The sequence below is a fragment of the Scylla paramamosain genome, chromosome 25 (assembly GCF_035594125.1).
Source record: "Scylla paramamosain isolate STU-SP2022 chromosome 25, ASM3559412v1, whole genome shotgun sequence".
NCBI classification, from domain to species: Eukaryota; Metazoa; Arthropoda; class Malacostraca; order Decapoda; family Portunidae; genus Scylla; species Scylla paramamosain.
This window is the reverse complement of record NC_087175.1, coordinates 16600893-16623392: the sequence shown is the minus strand read 5'-3', so window position 1 is coordinate 16623392 and position 22500 is coordinate 16600893. Positions and strand designations below refer to the sequence as shown.

Sequence of the window (22500 nt, the reverse complement as noted above, 5' to 3'; positions counted from 1 at the left end):
GAGGGTAATTCAAAATGTGTTGTACGGGTGAGGATGACGGGTGGAAATCAGAACATAACAACATAAAGTAAGCGAAGAACAAAATTGCAAATGGAAGATAAGTATGAAATAAAACTTATAAGAGTAACAATAAGTAGAAGAGGTAACAGAATTGAAAATAAAAAAAGAAAATAAAGAAATAAGTTAATGATAAATATAAAGTAAAAGAGCAGCAATAAAGGAACAAAGGAAATTAAAGAAGCTGCAAGAAGCCATCAAGTATACACGTGGCAGTCCCTGTATGTGTGCCTACCTATCTCCACTTGTCATCCTCAGCCATAAATTTATCTAATCTTCTTTTGAAGCTCCCTAATGACTTGGCACTGCTTGGATGAGGATGAAAAGTGGAAATGTATCTCTCTCTCTCTCTCTCTCTCTCTCTCTCTCTCTCTCTCTCTCTCTCTCTCTCTCTCTCTCTCTCTCTCTCTCTCTCTCTCTCTCTCTCTCTCTCTCTCTCTCTCTCTCTCTCTCTCTCTCTCGTTTGTTTGTGTCCGTGACCAGATTACTTGATAAGTGAGAATCATGGATTGGTTTTAGTGTTATCTCATATTTTTATATATGTGGATTGGTCTCCTTTTTTTTTTTCTTTTTTTTCTTTTAATTGTTTGTGTCCTTGAAGGCACGCACCTTAATGTGTGGAGAAATGTGGATTGGGTTTTGGATGATTTTATTTTTTCTTTTCATCTCTGATTTCCTATTAAATTTCTACATTCTTGACGGTCGCACACGTGTGTCGTCCAGCGTGGGGAGTTACAACGTAATTATAATCCTCGGTGAACTCTACTTATTGGCAGGCGCAGGCACCTTTACACGCGTAGACTTGCGCGCGCAAACATGCACACACACACACACACACACACACACACACACACACACACACACACACACACACACACACACACACACACACACACACACACACACCCAAGGTCGAGCGGAAACTCAAATACTTCTAGGCTTCATGATAAAGGTCCCGTGCCTGAAATCGAAAGCGGGTCTTGAAGACGTGCCCAGCACGTTATCTAGTGAACTATAAAGAACACACACACACACACACACACACACACACACACACACACACACACACACACACACACACACACACACACACACACACACACACACACACACACACACACACACACACACACACACACACGAGCATGCATATATACACGCACACATGAACATGCATGCATACACCACACACACACACACACACACACACACACACACACACACACACACACACACACACACACACACACACACACACACACACACACACACACACACACACACACACACACACACACACACACACACACACACACACACACACACACACACACACACACACACACACACACACACACACACACACACACACACACACACACAGTAGACACCTGCCGATAATTACTCCAAGTGAGGTCTAAAGCACTGTTCAAGGGTTGCTGTGAACTTATCATTAAACCCAGCTGTGACCTCACTGAACGTTTGTTTCCCTTTGTGTCTCACAACACAAGGGGGCAGTCACAGCCTGCCCTCTAAAGACAACTCTCTTCCTTAACACAAAACCTAATAACACACACACCCTTCACTCAAAAAATTTAAAATCATCATGGCGACTCCTACACCAGCCTCGGAGTCCCCATCTGGGGAGGGGACCATAAATGTCCCCAGGTCGGACTACCTTTCTGTCGACGACCCTAAGTGTCTTGAAACCCCCCTCAACTTTTTCTTCATTAACTTATGCAACATTCGTGGTCTAAGATCTAATTTTCAATCTATAGAACACCACCTCTAATCTTCTAAACCTCATCTTCTTTTCCTCACTGAAACTCAGGTGTCTGAGGCAACTGACAGTAGCCCCTTTTCTGTTCCCTCCTACTTTCTCTATCCTCATTTTCGATCCAAAGCTGGATGCTGCGTTTATGTGCGAAATGACTTAACCTGCTCTCGTGCCCACGCTTTTGAATCTTCCGAGTTTCCCACCATCTGGCTGCGACCAGTCATTCTCAAACTAAATTTATCTGTGCTGTATACCTCTTACCTAACTCCTCTGACTGTAACCAATTCTTTGACTTCTTAACTTCCAAAGTGGAGCACATTCTGACCCTCTTCCCTTTTGCAGAGATCTCTATTCTTGGAGGCTTCAGTGTTTACCACCAGCTTTGGCTTTCCTCTCCCTTCACTGACCATCCTGGTGAACTAGCCTTCAACTTTGCTATCCTCCACGACCTATAGAAATTGGTGCAACACCCTACTCGTATTCCTGACCGTTTTGGAGATACGCCCAACATTCTTGACCTTTTCCTGACTTTTTTTTTTTTTTTAATGTAGAAGGGACACTTGCCAAGGGCAACAAAAATCCAATAAAAAAAATGCCCACTGAAATGCCAGTCCCATAAAAGGGTCAAACCAGTACTCAAACATTGATGAATAAGTGTCTTGAAACCTCCCTCTTGAAGGAATTCAAGTCATAGGAACGTGGAAATACAGAAGCAGGCAGGGAGTTCCAGAATTTACCAGAGAAAGGGATGAATGATTCAGAATACTGGTGGGGAGTTACAACGTAATTATAATCCTCTGTGAACTCTACTTATTGGCAGGCGCAGGCACCTTTACACGCGTAAAGAGTGGACAGAATAGGGGTGAGAGAAAGAAGAAAGTCTTGTGCAGCGAGGTCGTGGGAGAAGGGAAGGCATGCAGTTAGCAAGATCAGAAGAGTAGTTAGCATGAAAATAGCGGTAGAAGACAGCTAGAGATGCAACATGGCGGCGGTGAGAGAGAGGCTGAAGACAGTCAGTTAGAGGAGAGGAGTTGATGAGACAAAAAGCTTTTGATTCCACCCTGTCTAGAAGAGCAGTATGAGTGGAACCCCCCCCCAGACATGTGAAGCATACTCCATACATGGACGGATAAGGCCCTTGTACAGAGTTAGCAGCTGGGGGAATGAGAAAGACTGGCGGAGACGTCTCAGAACACCTAACTTCATAGAAGCTGTTTTAGCTAGAGATGGGATGTGAAGTTTCCAGTTCAGATTATAAGAAAAGGACACACCGAGGATGTTCAGTGTAGAAGAGGGGGACAGTTGAGTGTTATTGAAGAAGAAGGGATAGTTGTCTGGAAAGTTGTGTCGAGTTGATAGATGGAGGAATTGAGATTTTGAGGCATTGAACAATACCAAGTTTGCTCTGCCCCAATCAGAAATTTTAGAAAGATCAGAAGTCAAGCGTTCTGTGGCTTCCCCGCGTGAAATGTTTACCTCCTGAAGGGTTGGACGTCTATGAAAAGACGTGGAAAAGTGCAGGGTGGTATCATCAGCGTAGGAGTGGATAGGACAAGAAGTTTGGTTTAGAAGGTCATTAATGAATAATAAGAAGAGAGTGGGTGACAGGACAGAACCCTGAGGAACACCCTGTTAATAGATTTAGGAGAAGAGCAATGACCGTCTACCACAGCAGCAATAGAACGGGCAGAAAGGAAACTTGAGATTAAGTTACAGAGAGAAGGATAGAAGCCGTAGGAGGGTAGTTTGGAAATCAAAGCTTTGTGCCAGACTCTATCAAAAGCTTTTGATATGTCCAAGGCAACAGCAAAAGTTTCACTAAAATCTCTAAAAGAGGATGACCAAGACTCAGTAAGGAAAACCAGAAGATAACCAGTAGAGCGGCCTTGACGGAACTCATACTGGCGATCAGATAGAAGGTTGTGAAGTGATAGATGTTTAAGAATCTTCCTGTTGAGGATAAATTAAAAAAACTTTAGATAGGCAGGAAATTAAAGCAATAGGACGGTAATTTGAGGGATTAGAACGGTCACCTTTTTTAGGAACAGGTTGAATGTAGGCAAACTTCCAGCAAGAAGGAAAGGTAGATGTTGACAGACAGAGCTGAAAGAGTTTGACACTTTCTGTTAATGAAGGAGTTTTTGGCTAGTTGGAGAACAGACTTGGCATGGTTCCGGGCAGAAATATAAAGTGCATGAGATTCTGGTGATGGAAGACTTAAGTACCTTTTTTGGGCCACCTCTCTATCATGTATAGCACGAGAACAAGCTGTGTTAAACCAAGGTTTAGAAGGTTTAGGACAAGAGAAAGAGTGAGGAATGTACGCCTCCATGCCAGACACTATCTTCTCTGTTATGCGCTCAGCACACAAAGACGGGTCCCTGACACGGAATCAGTAGTTATTCCAAGGAAAATCAGCAAAATACCTCCTCAGGTCCCCCCAACTAGCAGAGGCAAAATGTCAGAGGCACTTTTGCTTAAGGGGATCCTGAGGAGGGAGTGGAGCGATATTCATCAATGTTTGAATACTACTTTGACCCTTGTATGGGACTGGCATTTCAGTGGGCATTTTTTTTTTATTGGATTTTTGTTGCCCTTGGCCAGTGTCTTTCCTACATAAAAAAAATAAATACACACACACGCACACGTACGCATGCACGCACACGAACACACACACACACACACACACACACACACACACACACACACACACACACACACACACACACACACACACACACACACACACACACACACACACACACACACACACACACACACACAAACTCTCATGGCTGTTTCCTGGTATAAACTCCATTACAACCATTACACGTTCTGTCACATCCTCCCTTCCCCAGCCACCCATCCACCAAAACGCCCCACACTCACGTAATATATAGACGACCATGTAGTGGGTGTCGTATGTCATCCCCACCAACATCCTGAGGGCCGTGAAGGAGGTGAAGGAGTTGGCGAAGGCGGAGGCGAGCCCTGCACCGGCTCCCAAGAGATTACTGAAGACGATGACAGGCAGGCGACCGAAATAATCCGCCGCCCAGCCAAACCCGGGCGAGGCGACGAAGGCGGCCACGAAGAACATGGACTGTGCCAAGGTGGGCCGCCAGTCCTCATCACACACCCAGTTCAGCTGACAGGTGAAGAAAGAGAAACGTGCTATAGTCGCGTCCAGTATGTACAGCCTCAACTGTGTCAAGGCGGATTACTAGTCCTTGTCACACACACATTTCAGCTGTTAAGGGGAGAAAGTGTTAAGAGTATAGTTCGAAAGTAATATTACAGTTATATTTGGCACTGGCCAGACCTTATCTAGATTATGCTGTACTATTCTGGTCCCCATATTACAGGAATGATACAGATTAGACTCAGTACAAAGGAAAGTGACTAAAAGGATACATGGGATGAGGGATATTCCTTACGAAATGAGACTGGAGCTTTTAAATTTGTATTCCTTAAAGAGGCGTATGATAAGAGGTATTTAAATTATATAGGTGATATAACAAGTGTTCAAGCTTTAAAAAGTTAAATTTGAAAAAAAAAAGGTAGGTAGAAATTGGCTCTCAAATAGAGTGGTAGATGATTTGAATGGACTCAGTAATCAGGTTATTAGTACTGAGTCATTTGGGAGCTTTTAAAGAATATTAGATAAATTTATGAATATGGATGATTAGTGGAAATGGATAGGTGTGTTTTATACATGGGCTGCCCCCTGTAGGCATGATGGCTTCTTGCAGCTTCCCTCATGTTAAGTACTTAAATGTGCTAACACCTTAACACCATGCTAAACATTTACTATAGTAGGTGATGGAGGAGGAAGAGGAAGAGGATGAAGAGGAGGAGGAGGAGGCGGAGGAGGGGAGGGGGTCGTCACCATGCTGAATTTACTGTAGGAGGTGATGAGGAGGAGAATGGAGGAGGAGGAGGAGGAGGAGGAGGAGGAGGGTCGTCTTATCTGAGAGGTGATGAAAGAGGGAGGAGATAAAGTGCGTAACGTAGAACAAGAGGAGGAAGGGGAGAATATTGTAGTGATAGAGGAGAGAGGAGAAGGGGGTGCGGTCGTCTTACCTGTGAGGTGATGGAGGGGTAGTAGAGGGAGTAGTCGTAGTCCCACCCGTGGCGACAGGTGGTGACTGGCCAGCTGGTGTTGAACCAAGAGGCGTTAGTCTGCATCACCTGTATAAAACGAGGTGTGAATGTTGTGAATGTTAAGTGTGGGTATGCAGATAGTGGATTTTACTTACTGCCTCACTAATCCCCGTATTCAGAACTCTCTCCACAGTTATTTTCAAAGACCACAGAGATGATATGCTGGGTTATCGCAAGTTTTTTTTTATCCTGTTAATGTAACTGGAACCGTCAAAGCACCCTTGGGAATGTGTGTAACTTAAAGTAGAGCCTTTTTAATGTAGTGGAGCTCAGACGCAGAAGCGTTTCTGAATATGGCCTTAATTCTCCAGTCACATGAGGTGCTGTCACAGCAGATCAACCCCCCCTAATGTGGTCGGTCTTCTGCGCACTCTTTAATCACAATGAGACTGTTATGCATCTGAGTTTCTACGATAGGCTTTGTAAAATGCATATGGACGAGTAACTTGTGACAGCGCATTGCAAGTAGTATCTTTTCTAACTGGTGATGGTGTAAGGATTATAAAGTCACATACAATAACGTGTTTTACACACACACACACACACACATATATATATATATATATATATATATATATATATATATATATATATATATATATATATATATATATATATATATATATATATATATATATATATATATTTCTCCCGGCAATATTATGATGCTTTTAAACTCATGCAGATTTTCCAGTTATTTTCCATGCGTTACACACACACGCGCACACACACACACACACACACACACACACACACACACACACACACACACACACACACACACACACACACACATTCATCTCTACTTTGCATTTATCTTTCCCCCTATTGTTAACTGAAGACCAGACCTCCCGGCAGTCACGGCGGGTGGCACTAAGAGCTCAAAATGCTTCATTATCTGGTCACACTCTCCTCTCTACTTCTTGGTAAATGTGTTTTTTTTTTTTTTTATGGTATATCTATTTTTTATTTTTTTTTAATAATGAAGGAAAAAGACATCAAGACGAATTTTTTTTAACACTAAAGAAACAAAGTGGAAGAAAAATAAAACGAATTAACTCACTATTTTTTATCACTATGTTTTCACTCACATCTTTGTATCTCTCTTTTGTATCGCTTTGTTTTCACTGCTCTTGTATGTTTTTCACTCTTTCTCTTCTTCTTGGTAAATGTTTTTTTTTTTAATGGTATATCTAAATTTCTTGGAAATAAAAAATAATGAAGGATAAAGACACTAAGACGAAATTTTTAAACACGAGAGAAGCAGTGAAAAAAAAAATAAATAAATAAAACGAATTAACTCATTATTTCTACCCAATGTATGTTTTCATTTTTTTTTCTTACTCAAAATTTTAAGGAGTCAAAGATTTTTTTTTCTTTACTTTAATTTTAATGTTATTTGACCATCGTACGTTTTTTTTTTTTTCCACTTAGCATGTTAAGAAGAAAATAAGTGGCATTTTTTTCATCTTAATCTTAATACCTTTGACCATCGCTTATGTTCATTTCTTTCTAACTCAACATTTTAAGAAGTAGCCTAGGGTCATTATTCATCTTTATCTTAAAAGGTACTTAAGCCTTCCATCACCAGGATCTCATGCACTTGATATTTCTGCCCGGAACCATGCCAAGTCTGTTCTCCAACTAGCCAAAAACTCCTTTATTAACAGAAAATGTCAAAACCTTTCAAGATCTAACTCCCCTCGTGACTTCTGGCATCTAGCCAAAAATATATCCAATAACTTTGCTTCTTCTTCTTTCCGTCATCTGTTTCAACCAGATGGCAGCACTGCTATCACATCTATTTCTAAAGCTGAACTCTTCGCTCAAACCTTTGGTAAAAACTCTACCTTGGATGATTCTGGGCTTGTTCCTCCCTCTCCTCCACCCTCTGACTACTTCATGCCACTTATTAAAATTCTTCGCAATGATGTTTTCCATGCCCTCGCTGGCCTAAACCCTCGGAAGGCTTATGGACCTGATGGGGTCCGTCCTATTGTTCTCCGAAACTGTGCCTCCGTGCTTGCACCTTGCCTAGTCAAACTCTTTCAACTCTGTCTGTTAACATCTACCTTTCCTTCTTGCTGGAAGTTTGCCTACATTCAACGTGTTCCTAAAAAGGGTGACCGTTCTAATCCCTCAAAGTACCGTCCTATTGCTTTAATTTCCTGCCTATCTAAAGTTTTTTAATCTATCCTCAACAGGTAGATTCTTAAACACCTATCACTTCACAATCTTCTATCTAATCGCCAGTATGGGTTCCGTCAAGGCCGTTCTACTGGTGATCTTCTGGCTTTCCTTACTGAGTCTTGGTCATCATCTTTTAAAGATTTTGGTGAAACTTTTGCTGTTGCCCTAGACATATCAAAAGCTTTTGATAGAGTCACAAAGCTTTGATTTCCAAACTACCCTCCTACGGCTTCTCTCCTTCTCTCTATAACTTCATCTCAAGTTTCCTTTCTGACCGTTCTATTGCTGCTGTGGTAGACGGTCACTGTACTTCTCCTAAATCTATTAACAGTGGTGTTCCTCAGGGTTCTGTCCTGTCACCCACTCTCTTCTTATTATTCATTAATGATCTTCTAAACCAAACTTCTTGTCCTATCCACTTATACTCTGATGATACCACCCTGCACTTTTCCACGTCTTTTCATAAACGTCCAACCCTTCAGGAGGTAAACATTTCACGCAGGGAAGCCACAGAACGCTTGACTTCTGATCTTTCTAGAATTTCTGATTGGGGCAAAGCAAACTTGGTATTGTTCAATGCCTCAAAAACTCAATTCCTCCATCTATCAACTCGACACAACCTTCCAGACAACTATCCCCTCTTCTTCAATGACACTCAACTGTCCCCCTCTTCTACACTGAACATCCTCGGTCTTCTACACTGAACATCCTCGGTCTGTCTTTTACTTATAATCTGAACTGGAAACTTCACATCTCATCTCTAGCTAAAACAGCTTCAATGAAGTTAGGTGTTCTGAGACGTCTCCGCCAGTTTTTCTCACCCCCGCAGCTGCTAACTATGTACAAGGGCCTTATCCGTCCATGTATGGAGTATGCTTCACATGTCTGGGGGGGTTCCACTCATACTGCTCTTCTAGACAGGGTGGAATCAAAAGCTTTTCGTCTCATCAACTCCTCTCCTCTAACTGACTGTCTTCAGCCTCTCTCTCACCGCCGCAATGTTGCATATCTGGCTGTCTTCTACCGCTATTTTCATGCTAACTGCTCTTCTGATCTTGCTAACTGCATGCCTCCCCTCCTCCCTCGGCCTCGCTGCACGAGACTTTCTTCTTTCTCTAACCCCTATTCTGTCCACCTCTCTAACGCAAGAGTTAACCAGTATTCTCAATCATTCATCTCTTTCTCTGGTAAACTCTGGAACTCCCTGCCTGCTTCTGTATTTCTACCTTCCTATGACTTGAATTCCTTCAAGAGAGAGGTTTCAAGACACTTATTCATCAATTTTTGACCACTGCTTTGACCGTTTTATGGAACTGGCATTTCAGTGGGCATTTTTTTTATTGGATTTTTGTTGCCCTTGGCCAGTGTCCTTCCTACATAAAAAAAAATAAATAAATTCTTTGCCCTTGACTGGTCTGCTCTAAACGTAAAAAAAAGCTTTACTAAACCACTAAGACGTCAGTGGCATTGTTAGAGTTTACGAGTCGCGAAATTAGATAATAGTCACAGTCTTCGCTTCTCTCCATCAAAGACCCTGGTGGTTTTCTTCCCAACCTTTGAGCTTCTCGTGTTCGCCCACTTATTCAATTATCGGATGCTACTCTTCCTCCTCCTTTCCCTACGTTTCTTTACGTTGTTTTTTTTTTGTTGTTTTATCTTACGTCACGTCTCATCCTTTTTTTCATTCATTGTATTTGTGTTTTGTTTTGTTTGTTTTCCATCGAGTTTCGTTTTTTTTCACTTTTTATCGTTTCTTTTTATCACATCTTATTTTCATCTTATCTAGTACTTTACCCTTTTACTCCTTCACTATATTATCAAGTTTCTTTTCGCTACTGTATTTCACCTTACTTTCATTTTCTCGTACTTTACCTTTTTGTTCCTTCGCTGTATTCTCAAGACTCCTCTGTTTCTTTTCCTAATTTTACTCTCACTCTTCCCAGGCATTTAAACCCATTTCTCTCATATTTTTCTCTTGCTCACCCTTAATTCTCTTTCACATTATACTCTCTCACATTTAATTTTTATCCTTCACACTTAGTCACACACTAAGACCTCATTCTCTCACTCTCAATGATTTCCTTATACTCACACTACGTATTTATGATATTCACCTTTCATCTTTCAAGCACACACCTAAACATCAACCTTATACTCACACCACGTCCCATAACATCCACTTTTTATTTCTCAAAGTTACACCTCAATCTCACTTTCGTCATCTGTGCGAACTGAGTGTCTCTGTCGCTCACCTCAACAAAATCCACGTCGTACATTTGGCACTTCTCATAGGCGCCCGACTCCTTGTCCTTGGGAATGGTGAGGTCCTTGACCTGCTCCGCCGTCAGGTTGAGGGCAGCAAGGTTAGGGGGCGCAGAACACCAATGAGGAGGCGCTACCGTCATGAAGATTTGGCCGAAGTACACGAACACAAACATAATGTTGATGTAACAGTTGACCACGAAGAGGAACTGCGAGGAGGAGAGAATGTTGAGGGCTGTGTGTGGTGTGGGGGCAGCTCAGAGGATGCGCCATTCTCTGATTTGGGTTAAGAGCGTGAGGACGTGATGGAATGTGAACTACTGCTGTTGCTACTACTACTACTACTACTACTACTACTACTACTACTACTGTTGCTGCTACTACTACTACTACTACTACTACTACTACTGTTTCTGCAGCTGCTGCTACTACTACTACCGCTGCTACTACAACTACTACTACTATTACTATTACTACTACTACTACTACTGTTTCTGCAGCTGCTGCTACTACTACTACCGCTGCTACTACTACTACTACTACTACTACTACTACTACTACTACTACTACTACTACTACTACTACTACTACTACTACCACTACTACTACCACTACTACTACTATTACTACTACTACTACTACTACTACTGATGTTTTTGCTGCTGCTGCTGCTGCTGCTGCTGCTGCTGCTGCTGCTGCTGCTGCTGCTGCTGCTGCTGCTACTACTACTACTACTACTACTACTACTACTACTACTACTACTACTACTACTACTACTACTACTACTACTACTACTAAGCTCCAGATCTCTAGATTACGTGTGCCTAATATCCAAGTTAATATTAAATTGTACTTTGCCACCATATATAGTGTGATATAATACATAAGTGCACATCATGACTCCTTGAAATTATAAATAAAGTGAAAAGAAGAGAATAAAAAGAGCAATAGCAACTCACCAGCTGGTACCTGCCGAAGCCGCCGATGTGCGGGAAGATGTCGTCAAACGTGCTGATGGCCATGGCGCCGGTCTGGTCAGCTCAGGTGAGAGAAGGTCAGGAAAGCTCAGAAAATTTCAGGGAAAGTCAGGTTATGTCATGGTAGGCCAATCCACTTTGTCGTCGCTCTGTTGTCTGAAACGCAGAGAGTTATTATTATTATTATTATTATTATTATTATTATTATTATTATTATTATTATTATTATTATTATTATTATTGTTGTTGTTATTATATTTGTTGTTGTTGTTGTTGTTGTTGTTTATTAAATTGATCTCCTGGATGTTGCTGGAGATGACGGTGGCAAGATAGATGATGGTGGTTCGTTGACTCTCCGATGACTACTGGCAGCGTGGAGTGCGTGGGTAGTGGTTCAGATTATGGTATTGTGCGAGTGAAGGCAACACAGCAGACAGATGTACTTTCTTGATTTAATGATGGACGGAGATGTAGACGCGTGACATCGAGACAGATTACGACGGACGTGACGATGCTTGACTCTCTGAACTGTCTCTGATGTTTCTGATCTGCTCTCTGTTCTGCTTTGATTTCTAATCTCTAGCTACGTTCGTTTAGATTGTCACCTTGAGGGTCAAGGTGACGCGGGCCTTATGTTTGAAAACGGCCCACAATCTACGCGTACAGGCTCTATTTATGTGAAAGAAATGGATCAGGTTTGAGAACCTTGAGATGTAGGGATGGCCAATCAGATGCCCGTAAATGGGGTAAAGGAACCAATCACAGAGGTCGTTATTCTCACCAATGCCTTGCGAGGAAGACAAGGAAGACAATGTAGGTGTTTTTCCTAAGGACTGGCAGGAATGTAGGGAAGGTGTGGTATTCCCTTCAGAGGGAGAGGGGAAGGAGAAAAGGTTTAGAAAAAGGCCAGATTGGCAATGTGAGGACAGCGCACGTGGAATGCTGGACAATGGAATATGAGTGATGAATATATACAATAATAATTGTTATGACTGATGCGACTGTTGTTGTTGTTGTTGTTGTTGTTGTTGTTGTTGTTGTTGTTGTTGTTGTTGTTGTTGTTGTTGTTGTTGTTGTTGTTGTTGTTGTTGTTGTTGTTGTTGTTGTTGTTGTTGTTGTTGTTGTTGTTGTTGTTGTTGTTGTTGTTGTTGTTGTTGTTGTTGTTGTTGTTGTTGTTGTTGTTGTTGTTGTTGTTGTTGTTGTTGTTGTTGTTGTTGTTGTTGTTGTTGTTGTTGTTGTTGTTGTTGTTGTTGTTGTTGTTGTTGTTTTGTTGTTGTTTTGTTGTTGTTGTTGTTGTTGTTGTTGTTGTTGTTGTTGTTGTTGTTGTTGTTGTTGTTGTTGTTGTTGTTGTTGTATGATTTTAGGGTCGAATTCATGAACCTATTTCGTTCAGAGAGAGAGAGAGAGAGAGAGAGAGAGAGTGAGTGAGTGAGTGAGTGAGTGAGTGAGTGAGTGAGTGAGTGAGTGAGTGAGTGAGTGAGTGAGTGAGTGAGTGAGTGAGTGAGTGAGTGAGTGAGTGAGTGAGTGAGTGAGTGAGTGAGTGAGTGAGTGAGTGAGTGAGTGTGTGTGTGTGTGTGTGTGTGTGTGTGTGTGTGTGTGTGTGTGTGTGTGTGTGTGTGTGTGTGTGTGTGTGTGTGTGTGTGTGTGTGTGTGTGTGTGTGTGTGTGTCGCGCGGGGTGACAGCTGACTGCAGTCTTTATGAAATCCACCTTGGTTGGTCCACTATCTAATCTGCTTTGTGTTTCCCAGTATGAAGGTTATCAGTCAGGAAGCTGCTCAGTGAAAAGACAAACACCAGAAGGAGAATACAAAGGAAAAAATAACTATAATAATTGATAATAATAATAATAATAATAATAATAATAATAATAATAATAATAATCTCCATAACTGTTTAACTTTACTATGCCTATTTCGTATTTTGCACGCTACTTTATACCATGTAATAGTAGTAACAAGACTACAGTGCAACAGCCGGACGATACTGGTAAAGCTTTTTGGAGGCGCAGCAGTGCAGCTGGCATGCTAATGTACAGGAGCGCGTGTATAGTGTTCTGGAGGTGAAGGCAAGCATTGTTATGACTGCATTGCTGGCAACTGCAGAGAGGAACTGTATGAAAACCCTGGAACTTCCTGTCTGCCTCTGTACTATTTCCTTTCTCCTATGGACTGAACTCAAGAGGGAGGTTTTAAGACACCTTTCAATACCCAATTTTTTTTTTTCTACATTTTGGGGACTAGCACTCAAATGGCTCTTTTTTTTCGAATATTTTGTTGCCCTTGGCCTTGGACATTAGTATGACAACACAAGTGAAGGACTTGCCAGACATTAGTATGACAACACAAGTGAAGGACTAGCCAGTGCATTATGCAAAGCGTGTAAAGGACGCGGTGAGGCTGGTGGAGATATGGTGGAGAATGTGAGGCGCAGCAGAGGACAGTTGTAGAGTGGAGATAAGCCGTAGTGTGTGAGTCATTGGTATGATTACATTGCGGGGGAGTGACCAACGCGGCATGCAAAGAGTGCAGATGACGTGGTGAGGCTGGAGGTGGAATGTGAGATGCAGCAGAGGACAGTTGGTGGGGAAGGGCAGGATGCAATAGAAAGGGCGGACCTGAGGTGCCCGAGGCGGTGACGTGAGTGACAGGAGGTGGAGTGTGTGTGTGTGTGTGTGTGTGTGTGTGTGTGTGTGTGTGTGTGAGTGAAACAATGAGAGAGAGAGAGAGAGAGAGAGAGAGAGAGAGAGAGAGAGAGAGAGAGAGAGAGAGGAGAGAGAGAGAGAGAGAGAGAGAAAGTGAACAAAGACATAAAGACAGACCAGATGAGTGAGCAGAACGACAGCAAGAGGAAATTGAGAGACAGGCAGACAAAGATTATATGTAATTCAGTACAGGAAAAAGGGCAAACAAAAAAAAAAATACATTCCAGCACGTATCACACACACACACACACACACACAGAGAGAGAGAGAGAGAGAGAGAGAGAGAGAGAGAGAGAGAGAGAGAGAGAGAGAGAGAGAGAGAGAGAGAGAAATAGCTCAAGTGTGGTTTCATGAACTGATCGTAGAGTTTATAGGAAGAATATTATCGTTATCTCTGTCGAATAAAAAGAAAATCATAAAGTGTCAGTAGTAGTGGTAGGAGTAGTAATAGTAGTAGTAGTAGTAGTAGTAAATAAGAACATAAGAAATAAGGGAAGCTGCAAGAAGCGACCAGGCTTACAGTAGCAGCATTAGTAGTAGTATTAGTAGTAGTAACAGCAGGAACATGACTTACTCGTAGTACCATCAGCTTTTGTGATATACTAATATAAATAAGAATGAAAGATTATGAAGTATTGATATTAGAAATTTAAAGACCCCCACTTGTCAAACAATTTCTGACGCAGGAGAGGCTTGAATATAATTTTTTTTTTTTACTCGAGGACCAGTCATTGTGAGTTAATATAGTGAGTGAGGATCATCTAAGTATTTCAACACATACAACTTACATATATACTTTCTTCTTTCACTCACCGTGAAATGGGAAGGGAAATGTGGTGGATAACTCTGTCACTCATCTATTTCAGCCAGCACGCATCCCTCTAAACACTCCTCCTCCCCTAAGAACTCCTAGCACTCTGTCACCATCCCTTGTGTCATGAGTACGTACGGGTGATCTGCTCTCCTGCTGGTCTTAGATTAGAAATTACGGAATTATTAAAGAGATTGTTGTGCATAAATGTCTTAAAAGTTGTTGGTGGACATTGGAAAATATTTGTTTAGCAGTAAAAGAGTTAAGGAGTTTTCTGAGAATAGGAATAAAACGCTGCCTAGAGCACCACAACTGGCAGTGGTGCAGAAAAACAGTGTTGCGTCAGAGCTTGGCAAGGCGACAGGAGCTTGCTGCCAGGAGCCTGCACACGAGAGAGAGAGAGAGAGAGAGAGAGAGAGAGAGAGAGAGAGAGAGAGGAGAGAGGAGAGAGGAGAGGAGAGGAGAGGAGAGGAGAGGAGAGAGAGAGAGAGAGAGAGAGAGAGAGAGAGAGAGAGAGAGAGAGAGAGAGAGAGAGAGAGAGAGAGAGAGAGAGAGAGAGAGAGAGAGAGACGTGAATACATAGACATAGAGGTACAGAAAAAGAGACTGACAGAGGGGCAGAGACACACACACACACACACACACACACGACAAGGAAAGAATGACAATGAAAACTCATAAGGACAAGGACACACCACACACACACACACACACACACACACACACACACACACACACACACACACACACACACACACACACACACACACACACACACACACACACACACACACACACACACACACACACACACACGAGGACAGAATGACAATGAAAATGAAATCGGCTTTACTTACACTTTTACAGATGAACTTAAAAAGAATCTGAAAAAAGTTGCGTACAAAACTGATTTTGAATGGGGTATAGTTTAGATAATAGTGATAAGTGAAAATATTGATGTAATATAAAGAGAAAAAAAAAATGGAGATATTGCTTATCAGAAAAGTCTTTATTTATTTATTTTTTATTTATTTTTTTTTTTCCAGTGTTTACTGTTTCCTTCTCACCTCGAGTACTGCTAGCATGCTGTTCGTAGTGGACGTTATCGGGACTTTTAAGAGTGTTTTCATGATCGTCGCAACTTTAACAAAAATTCTGCACCATAATTGTGATTAAAACCAGCGAACTTCAGAGGGAGAAAAAGAGGGCTAGTCTAAACAAATTAAAATATGCACCAAGTCAAAGTTAGTAAGTTCTTGCAAATTTAGGTGACGAATAAATGTTGAAAAGAAAGCAATGGAAGGAGAGAAAAAAAAGGCAGGAGTCTAAAAAATCAAACCATGTATCATACGTGGTATCATACGTGATCGTCTTACCCCCAGTGCTTATCGTGGGGCGGGGAAAACACACAGGAACGAAAACATAATGATAGATTCACCTCAAATATATGTATAACTTTTTTTTGTATATTGAAGTGGGGACACTGATAAATACATGACTCATTCTGCAATCATACAACAATTAGGTTGTTAATACTAAATAACTGAGGAACTTTAAAAAAAGATTAAACTAAGTTAAGGATGGAAATAATGGGTGGAAATAGGTAAATATGCTTTATACAGGGACTGCCACGTGTGGGGCTGATGGCTTCATGCAGTTTCACTTATGTTGTTATGTTCTTATGTAACATAACATGCATTGTGCATCAAGGAAATTCTCTCAGACTCCTACGTACCTTCTGAGAAGAGCAAATGTACCACTGGGATAGACAAAACAAACATACACTAGAACAACATCGAGAAGATTCATCTCAAACAGCGCCCCTGCATGGAGACGGACAAAAGCTGAAAAATTTTGTGATATAAAAAAGAAACTCGGTGAACCTGATGCATAAAAAAGAAACTCGGTGAACCTGATGCATCATTTCATATCACTGAAAAGTGTGCTACTGCGAGAACAAGGCGGTGAGTGGCACAGTCAGGAGTCAGGCTCCTACTGAGTGACTCTGACCATTGTCTTGGTAAAGCTTATTGTCTGCAGTTTTCGGTGTTCTCGTGCTTCACTCTGCTACAGCTCGACGCGTCACGATCCGTCACTTCGTCTTGAGATTAAATTAGACTTAAATTCCTCTAAATGTTATTTTTTCTCTATCGTGAGTTTTTCAGCTCTTTTCGAGATCGCCCCCCTCCCCACACACAATAGTAGTAGTAGTTGTAGTAGTAGTGGTGGTGGTGGTATTAGTCTATTGATCACAGGTGTAGTATATAATTATTACACTGATTCCTGTTCATATAATCACGAATCAAAACAAATTTCTAACAATTCTATTTTAAAAATAGGACCACTTTAGACCATGATAATAAAAAAGAAAAGATCACGAAAAATAAGTAAGAGAAACACGCTACGCTGACCACAAAGTACCCTTGAAATAAATAAAGAAAGAAAGAAAGAAAATAAGGCGCACTCGCGCACACACACACACACACACACACACACACACACACACACACACACACACACACACACACACACACACACACACACACACACACACACACACACACACACACACTGCAGGTTTGTTACGTGTATTGAAATCTTTGGCCTGCCTGTATATTAAAAATTTTCAGTCCTCCATCTCCTCCTCCTCCTTTCTTCTTACTATTCCTCCTTCTCCGTCCTCCCTCCTCCTCCTCCTCCTCCTCCTCCTCCTCCTCCTCCTCCTCCTCCTCCTCCTCCAACAGACGATAAGTGGTTTAATTAGTGGAAGGCTCCATACTGTTATTAATTCAAGGTTATGAGTAAAGTTCACACAAGACCACGCTAGGCGAGAGAGAGAGAGAGAGAGAGAGAGAGAGAGAGAGAGAGAGAGAGAGAGAGAGAGAGAGAGAGAGAGAGAGAGAGAGAGAGAGAAATGGAAAGTGCCGTATGTTTTTATCTATATATATATATATTTTTAAGATGTTCTTATTGCAGTTCATATTTGCATTACCTTAACTATATATAACTGTTTTTCTTTAAGGCAGGAAGTTCATTCAGTGACCGAGATGAAGGGAGAGTTATGTCCGATATTTACGTGGCCAACAATACTGGAAACTGAGGTGGCTAGCATTTATGATTCACAAGTAAATAAATGAAATTTTCTGCGCGCTTCCTAACTGCTGAACGAAAGTGGGCAAAAAAAAAAAAAAATGTTTGTTATTGTTGGTATGAATTCCATGTTTGTTTAAGCCCGTCTGTTTGTCTGTCATTTCATTCTTTGTTTATTTACTATTCTATTTTATTTTATTTTTTACTTATTTATCAACCAATTTATTCATACATTTCTTTATTTATTGTAGGACTTTCACCCATATTCTTTCTTTCAGCTTGTCTGTATTTATTCATTGTCCTCCTCTTCCTCCAGATCCTTCTCTTCCTCCCCTTTCTCTCCCTCCCATCCTCAGGGCACAAGAGACAGCATCATTATAGCAATAAATAAGGAAAATCTAGAATTACTGTCTTACCGGTGTCTTGACCCTGAAATTTTTATCCCCGTAGTTTTGGGGAAGACCAGGAACCTGCCAACGGGGAGGGCGGAAGGAGGGGCCCCATTTATCTATCTACTTATTCAGCAACCGATTCATTCCCGCATTCCTTCATTTACTATGGAACTTTCAGCCATACTCCCGATGTAGTGTTGCTGGCGTGAGTGATTTGCTGCGCCAGAAGAGGAAAGATCAAAAGAACGTTAGATGACTTGCTGGGCTGGTAGAAGGAAGGTAAGGATAGCGCTAAATGACTTAGGCTCGTCTCCAGAAACGCTTTGCTCTACCACCACGACCATTTTCCAAGGCCACAAAGATTATTAACAGGTTCTCAAGAGTGTTTCTCCTATCAGTGATGTAAAAATCTTGTTAATATGTCACTAGAACATTAAAAACACCCTTAAAAACCCGTGTAATTCTCAGCGAGTATTTTCAAAGGCTCATTGATGAATAGATGGGTTCTCAAGAGTGTTTCTCTTATCAGTGATGTAAAAAATCCTGTTAATATGTCACGAACAGTAAAAACACTTAAAATTTAAACCCGTGTAACTTCACCGCGATAATTTTCAAAAGCACACTGATGATTATTAACTGGGTTCTCGAAAATGTTTTTCCTATTAATGATGTAGAAATTTTTTTAAATCTCTCACTAGAACCTTAGAAACAATCTTGAGAACGCGTGTAGAGGCTTTTGAAAGTAGTGAAGGTGCTGTGCCGCGCGTAAGTGTTTAGAATGTGACTCATTGACTCAAACCAGCGAGCGGAGAGAGTTACCACACTTTTCCTCGTTTGCCTCGTATACAGCGTATAATTGGCGCTAAGTTTAATTATTTATCCAAGGCGTCTGCTCCTCCCTCTTCCCGTCTCTCTCTCTCTCTCTCTCTCTCTCTCTCTCTCTCTCTCTCTCTCTCTCTCTCTCTCTCTCTCTCTCTCTCTCTCTCTCCACAGTTGTCAAAAGTATACTCCTGAGAATAAATCGCTTCTGTTTTGGTTAAGGTTAGAGTGTAGTGCATTCTGAGAGCAAAGGAACAGCAAGGGAGGGATGAGGAGGTGCCAGATCAGCCAACAGCTCTTCACTCTTAGTGCTTACGCTGTCCTGACTCAGTTCTTTCATAGGTGAAAAAGGAACCTGGACTCATATTCTGAAACACCTCTGCCCGGACCTGGACTACTTTCAAAAGGCTCAAGTTGATTAAGGTAACACGGGTTTTTAAGGTTGTTTCTTTTTTAAGGTTCTAGTGACAGGTACCACTAACTCAGTATTGCAGTGAAAGATAAGAGATTTGTTATTCCCGCGTAAACACAGTCTCTTGCCTCCCTCTACCTTGATCAATAAGACTACCTGCCTCTCAGCTGACTCGCGGCCGGGCCACTCACTGGCCCAAACACTGCATTCCCACGTAGTTTTACTCTCCGTTCACTGATTCTAAGACGCGTCATTATCTTAACACAACTAAAACACGGTGCATTTAACACCCTAACGTTTAACTTCACTACGATATCGGTTACAGGAGATAGCGTCTCTGTTTTTCCCGTTCGACTTACTTTGGTAGCGTCGACTCGAAGGCTGGTCTGTAACTGGGTGAGGAGAGGAGATGCGCCGTCCTACCCTGCGCACGTCTTTTTAAGCACTGAGCTGGTGGGTTGTGTTTGTGTAGCTTGTGTTCGAGGTAGCAGTCTGCCAGACATTACGACCCGGACAGTTGCCAGAATTGAAAACCTTGTGTTCGTGGCCTTCATTCCGTGGTCTTGAAGGTTCATAATATTTGCCTTTCTTTAAGAGTGATTGATAAAAAGTATACTGATGGAAAAATGTCAAGAGTTAAAATGTGCCGTAGTCTAGTGAAGAACAAAAAGTCGAATGACGTTTTCTTTCTCTTTCAATATGTTTTTCCTCAGTATACATTCCTAAAACTGAGGGAAAACACATATAACGCGAGTTAATGATGAATATTACTAAAGAGACTGTCGCCTGTGAAAGTCTTAGGAAGCAGTGAATAGAGAATCTTGCAGAGTTCCAATGTTTAGGAGTAAAAGATATGAAAACTGGGAATACTGTTTGAGTCTTGTATTAGAGATGTGGAGGCCGCGAAAGGAGAAGGGAAAACATGCAGTTAGGGATATCAGAATAACAGTTAGTGTGAAAGATAGCAGATGAAACCTTGCCGCAGAGAGAGAGAGAGAGAGAGAGAGAGAGAGAGAGAGAGAGAGAGAGAGAGAGAGAGAGAGAGAGAGAGAGCGCATAGACCCAGCCCGTGGTACTATGTATAACTCTTATATTAAATAATCAGGGCAAAACTTGGATATAACCTAGAGAGGTTTTAGGTTTAAAAAAGAGCTAAGTAGGAACTGGTTTACGAACAGAGTGGTGGATGAGTGGAATAGGCTCAGCAGTCATGTGGGCAGCACCAACACGCTAGGTAGTTTGAAGATAAGGAAGACAGGTGGCAATGGTAAGGCTGACCTGGCAGTGGGGCGGGGGGAAGATAAAAGACGCACATGGTTAGTACAGGAGCTGTCTAATACCTTTGCAGTCTCCCTCATGTTTTTGTTTTGATATTCTTTTGTTGACGAACCTTACACTTGGAATTTGTAGAGTGTAGGGTGATAAAGATCAGACAAAAAATGTAGTATTTTTTTTTTTATGGCACACACACACACACACACACACACACGCACGCACACACACACACACACACACACACACACACACACACACACACACACACACACACACACACACACACACACACACACACACACACACACACACACACACACACACACACACACACACACACACACACACACACACACAGTTTGCTGAGATGATGTAAACAAAGTGAATTTTTCTCTCTCACTGTGGACAAATTATATTGAAGTACAAGGGTATGAAAAGTAAAAAGATAAAGAAAAACAGGGAAAGTTTGTCAAATCTGAAGTGTACTGGACATAGAGCCTGATAGCAGATGAGAGAGTAGTGGGTGACTATGTATTATGTCACGTGTGAGTGTACCCATAGGTAGATAAGGACGGGTAAGATAGGAATAGGTAGGATTTTTATTCATGTACTTCCATGGTGGAAATTGCATTGTTTTGCATCTGATGAACTCTCGCCACCTACCACTGACCGATCACGAGATGTTGACTATATGTCTATATTCACTGCTGTGGCAACAGCAGATACACAGGCAGGCAAGCCTGCCTGTGTATCGTACTGTGTACCGTACTGTGAATGTGTGCACAGACTCTGAAGAAACTACATAACTAAGTGAAGTAATGTTACTGTTTTACTAATACAAAACACTGACGTACTGTTAATCTCTCCAGCAATCAGAGACCTAGTACCACCACGTTACTACACTATCCCGTAACGAGTGAACTCTTGTTGGTGTAAATAAATTGTATATATTGACTTGATTCATTTATGTTCTCCTACTCGATTGTTTGTCACGCCAGCAGCAGGAACATGTGGGGATTTAAGGTAGCGTGATATGAGTAGGTTTGAAAGAAAATTTGAATCGTTAATATATACACTTTATTTACACCAACAAGAGTTCACTCGTTACGGGGTAGTGTAGCAACGTGGTGCTATTAGGTCTATGATTGCTGGTGAGATTAACAATACGTCACTGTGTTTTGTATCAGTAAAACATTGCTTCACTTAGTAATGTAGTTTGTTCAGAGTTTGTGCACACACTCCCAACACTGAGTTCAACAGAGGTACACAGGCAGGCTTGCTTGGTAGGGCTACTCCTGCCACACGGCCAGCCAGCTGCTAATGCTAACTGCCTCGGGAAGGTACCGCGGGCAACAGCAATGAATGTAGACATATCGTCAGCACCTCATGATCAGCCTGCGCTAGGTGGCGACATTTCAACAGATGCAAAACAATTGAAATTTCCACCATGGAGGCTTCCTACACTACATGAATAAAAATCCTATCTATTTCTATCTTATCTATCCTTACCTACCTATAGGTACACTCATAACGTGACATAGTCACCCACTACTCTCTCCCTCTCATTTTCAA

The 22500-nt window shown here is 41.6% G+C and overlaps 1 protein-coding gene across 1 annotated transcript in view; it reads right to left on the bottom strand.

The window, feature by feature from the left end:
- The window catches only part of LOC135113377 (organic cation transporter protein-like), a 27306-nt gene extending 7161 nt beyond the window's left edge, over positions 1-20145 (bottom strand). Inside the window, 5 exon segments of the mRNA XM_064028634.1 lie at positions 4724-4982; positions 5918-6025; positions 10441-10659; positions 11410-11583; positions 20013-20145. Of these exon segments, the coding sequence (XP_063884704.1) occupies positions 4724-4982; positions 5918-6025; positions 10441-10659; positions 11410-11472 (649 nt within the window). The 5' untranslated portion in view covers positions 11473-11583; positions 20013-20145.
- Positions 20146-22500: the final 2355 nt, after the last annotated feature.